This window comes from Magallana gigas, chromosome 1, assembly GCF_963853765.1.
Source record: "Magallana gigas chromosome 1, xbMagGiga1.1, whole genome shotgun sequence".
NCBI classification, from domain to species: Eukaryota; Metazoa; Mollusca; class Bivalvia; order Ostreida; family Ostreidae; genus Magallana; species Magallana gigas.
Genome location: NC_088853.1, coordinates 55,176,654 through 55,181,145, shown reverse-complemented (window position 1 = coordinate 55,181,145; position 4,492 = coordinate 55,176,654). Strand labels below are relative to the sequence as shown.

The 4,492-nt window shown below is 30.6% G+C and overlaps 1 protein-coding gene across 1 annotated transcript in view; it reads right to left on the bottom strand.

Moving 5' to 3' along the window:
- The window catches only part of LOC117685463 (uncharacterized), a 68,942-nt gene extending 65,441 nt beyond the window's left edge, over window positions 1-3,501 (bottom strand). Inside the window, exons 1-2 of the mRNA XM_066078246.1 lie at window positions 3,033-3,501; window positions 2,134-2,233 (exon numbers count right to left, since the gene is read on the bottom strand). Of these exons, the coding sequence (XP_065934318.1) occupies window positions 2,134-2,233; window positions 3,033-3,347 (415 nt within the window). The 5' untranslated portion in view covers window positions 3,348-3,501. The remainder of the gene's footprint in view (window positions 1-2,133; window positions 2,234-3,032) is intronic.
- Between the last annotated feature and the right edge of the window lie 991 nt (window positions 3,502-4,492).

The following is a 4,492-nucleotide window of genomic DNA, read 5'->3' as shown; positions in this document are numbered from 1 at the left end:
GAAAGTCTACGAGTGCATGTTAACATTTTTGTAGTAAAAACTTTATCAGTAAATAACTTTGCAAAAAAAAAGATATTGAATATTACTACCACATTAACAGCCCTCCGTTTTTTCTTTTTCTTTCTTTTTTTTTTTACAGAAAAGACCCTTTTTGTATATTATCGACATTTTTATATTCGGTCATAATTGATTTACAGTTTAAAATTGAGTAGAAAATAATCTGCGGTTTTTTTTCTTTTCTTAATCAAAACATAGTAAAATGTACAGATTTCATAATTTTTTGTTATGGAAAAAAAAATAATTATCAAACATTTACAGAAGACATTTGTATTTTAAATGACGCATAAGCAAATTCAGACAGAGGCTAATCATCTTCCGTTTTTAATAGAAAATATTAGGTACTTTCGATTATTTGAATTTAAAAAAAAAACGACGACAATGGGAGACTCAATGTTAAAATGAACTAACGTGTGCTTGGTGATTTTTTCTTTGTTCATAAAGTTTTCAAGTTAAATGCAGACCGGAGAAGGTTTGATAATGATTTTAATGCAGAACTAAACATCTTGGGAAAACAAAGAAAAGAAATTGTAAAAAAGTACAGAAAATAAAAATGTTGAAATATATGATTAATATGAAGATATTGATTTTTTCAATGGTTTACGTATATCATTATTAACAAAAAAATAGCCCTTTAAAAATGCTACACACGCTTTAGTGGGTTATGTTGTTTGCACAGTTGTACGTGTTTTATTTCATGTTCATTGGAACATTTCAATTGTCAATCATTTTATTTGCTAAATATAACTATTTACAAACATTGTGTTTTATAACGCTTTCACTGCGTTATTCTTAACTGTTGGCTTTGCTGGTGCACTGAATGTGGCTCAGTACTCGTGGTATCGAAAAATATTAATAAACCAGTTTTATTTTACTTGCTGCATTATTGGAAATCTTGGTTTCATTTTACACGCATTTCATACACCATCTGTTTTTCAAAACTAAAGCATGAATAATTTACCTGCTCACACATCATATTAGCATATTTGCATGAATAATTTACCTGCTCACATATCATATTAGCATATATGGGCGCGCATGATTTTACTAAAAGGTGTACACAGTGTACACTTTTGTAAATCAAGTGCAAAGGTGTAGCGTTTAGGTGTACACCGGGTATACACTTTTCTACACCGAGTCAGGGGCATGTGTTGTTGGGTGTAGCACTGAAACCAATATGGCGGACGAATGTTATGATGGAAACTTGGAAAATGATTTTAAGAAATGTAACGAATTAGACGTCGCATATAAGTTGTCGTTTGTATGAAAGCCATTAAATTTGAAATGTGTATTTATTTTATTGCATTTATATTACAAAAAAACTATTAATTGTTACACAACAGCAGATTCTTTGTTAAAACTGCGCCCTTTTCCGTCATTTTCATTCTTAACTTCCCTACAACATGTACACTACACCATTGAAGTGGATTTGATATACAATACAACATTTTTACACCGGTGTATACCGTTGTACACGAAGTGAAGCTTAATCAAGCGCGCCCATATTCACCTGTACAGACAATGTCGTATTTCCACTCCCCGTTTGACTGACAGATCAGCCATCCTGAACCAGACTGGGAGTATCCGTCAGCACACGAGGCGTGTATCCTCCTGTGTATACCAATTGCGTCCTCACGTCGTGTTGTATTCAGATCTATTTCATTTTGATCGGGTATTCCACAATCTTATAAATAAAGGTACATACACTAAAATTAATACCTAGGATAAGAGGCTAAATTTTACCTTTACAAAAAGGTATGACAATGTTTTCAATTTCTCTAGTCTATTATGATATTTTCTTCAACTGACAGTTAGATTAATAATTATCTAAATCGAACAATGTTAATTCCTGAAAGTATAATAGTATAATGTGTTCAATTTAAACATAATACTTGTCGACAAACGGGTTTTTAAAAGTTTTGTTTAGATGAGTTATTTTTATTTAAAAAAAGGAGCTCTCCTTGATACTTGAGTTTTTGTCCAATATGCATAAGGAAAACCAATTATCTACATGTAACACTTGTATATTATTAATGGTATATATTTGCATTAAAGCAAAGTACCGGATGATTTTACCTGACAAAACACATTCAAAGAATTTATCCTCGGAATATTTCTTGTGTTTACATGTCTGGTTGATTCCACAGGTTGAGTTCGAACAAGCTCCAGCCAGCTCCTAAATGTTAAAGGTGAATCTTTATTATTAAATAAACCCCTTAAAATCACAGTAAATTTTTAATGATCAAACGTGCAATTTATTAGATATGAAATATGATAGATATGGATGGACTAACTGAACGTGTATAATAATGTTCACATGTACTGATAGTTTGACTTGGTACATTAGTTAGTACGTTGACGTCATAGAGCGACGCGTTTGTTTTAACAACGCATGCGGCTATTACGCGCAACACAACAAAATTTAAATATATTCTAATTAAATCATTGGTTTAGAAAATTGGCTATTTAATACACTTTATAGCTAAAACAGCGCATTCGAAGCCCAATACGATAAAATCACCGGGTTTGCGCCGAATTGGGCACTTTCTTATCGGCGATAACTCGGGAACTAGCCGAACACTCGCCGTATTTTTCACTTTTATTTCTTTCGATAAAACAGAAATATAAACAGTTATCCTCCATTTTGTAGTCATTAAAAAGGTAACTCGTCAATCAATAATTCTAACTTAACGTTACCATGCAGTACCGATCAGACCCAGCCTATTTAAAACTTAAAAGTATATTCCTGATTTTTAAATTAAATCACTATGCTCACAATATATATATTTTATCAAGAAAAAGTACATATCACAATAATTGTCGTAAAATTCAAATTACATAAAAATGATTCCATAGTATTGTCGCAGACAATATAAATAGTAAATAGCCATTTAAAATTGTGCTGTATATATATTTTGTCTTGGGATAGAGTATACAGTGTAGATATTAGTTAATATAGATTCTAACACATTTACCTTAGGCCAATGCTCCTTTTCACTGTACACCCATCCAGCACTCTCCATGTACCTAGTCTCTGCTGTCGTCTTATTTTCGTAATTGATTTCACAGAAATTAGCCCCTTTGAAATAGTTGACAGATTTACATCGTGGTGTTACTAGACATTCTATTACACAGTCCAAGAAACTGAGTTCTGGGAAGGATTGGATCAGTTTCCTGTCCAGTCTGTGTCCTCGCTGAAGTTTAGAAAAGCCGAGTTGCAGGCTGCCATAACACGGCACGAGGAAACTTATCAAAAACCATGGACATGAGATGATTTGGAATAGCAACATTGTACTGTAGAAATCTACGGTTTATTTGTACACTGAACAGTGCGAATGCGCAGTTCAGAGTAAAACATTCTAATACCGTTTGAGTTTGTATTTTATATTGAGTTTGTATTTTAAAGTTTTGATCTATTGAATAATCTGCAATCAATAAGCACTTAAATGTTAAAATGAATAATTAATCGGTAATCAAGAATTTTAGAAAAGAAGCAATTTTGTCGCGTTCATCAATTTTAATCGATTTACCTTTGCTAAGGTTAAACATTAAATCTTGAAAAAATATTAATTCCCTAATATAATATTCTGCAGTTCATGTGACATTTTATTCTCTCTTTCTCTCTCTCTCTCATTGTAACGGTGTGATTTATTATAAGGTACGAAATACTTTGTAAAGTATTTATTTTTATTTTTCTTTAAATACACGAAATATCGGCATAATTCTGTGTTATGGTATTTTCAGTAGTTTCTTCAATCAAAAGTATATAACATGCCCTTCATTTACTTAATGCAAAAATACATTGTGAAATCGAGTTACAATATATTTTCTTTATTTGAAAGTAATTTCTTTTTTAAAATGTATTTGTTTTTGTGCAATTTAGCTTTCTATCAGTCAGGCATGTGTACCTGGTGTTTCTTTAAATGTAAAGACCGAAAGCTAGAATATTGTTATATAAGTCAAATATTTTAAACCTTGAACATTACATAAATCGTATTTTTATTATTTTTTAAATATTTTAATATTTATTTACAGGCATTATATTGTTCTATAGAAAAAAAAAATCACGAAAACCTTTTTCTTTTTCCTTGAACAACTTGAATTGTGCACTCAAAATTAATAATGTGAACCGTATTTGCTTGTCTTTTTTACTGGATCTTGTAATTCACATTTTCAATTTATTTCCTAATGGGTAATTAATATCCATTGGATCATTAAAACGAATATTTGATAAGTAAATAATGTTATCAAATAAATGGGAGAGATACATTTTCAATAATTTTAATCAATACACATTTGCTTGTGTAAAAGAAAGCCTCTTGAAGGACAATTAATAACCTATAATCGAATACTCTGAAGTTATTTTCTCATTACATATTTATTTGTATCTCTATATAAAGAAAATAACTTCATTATATGTAGAACTTAGTGATGC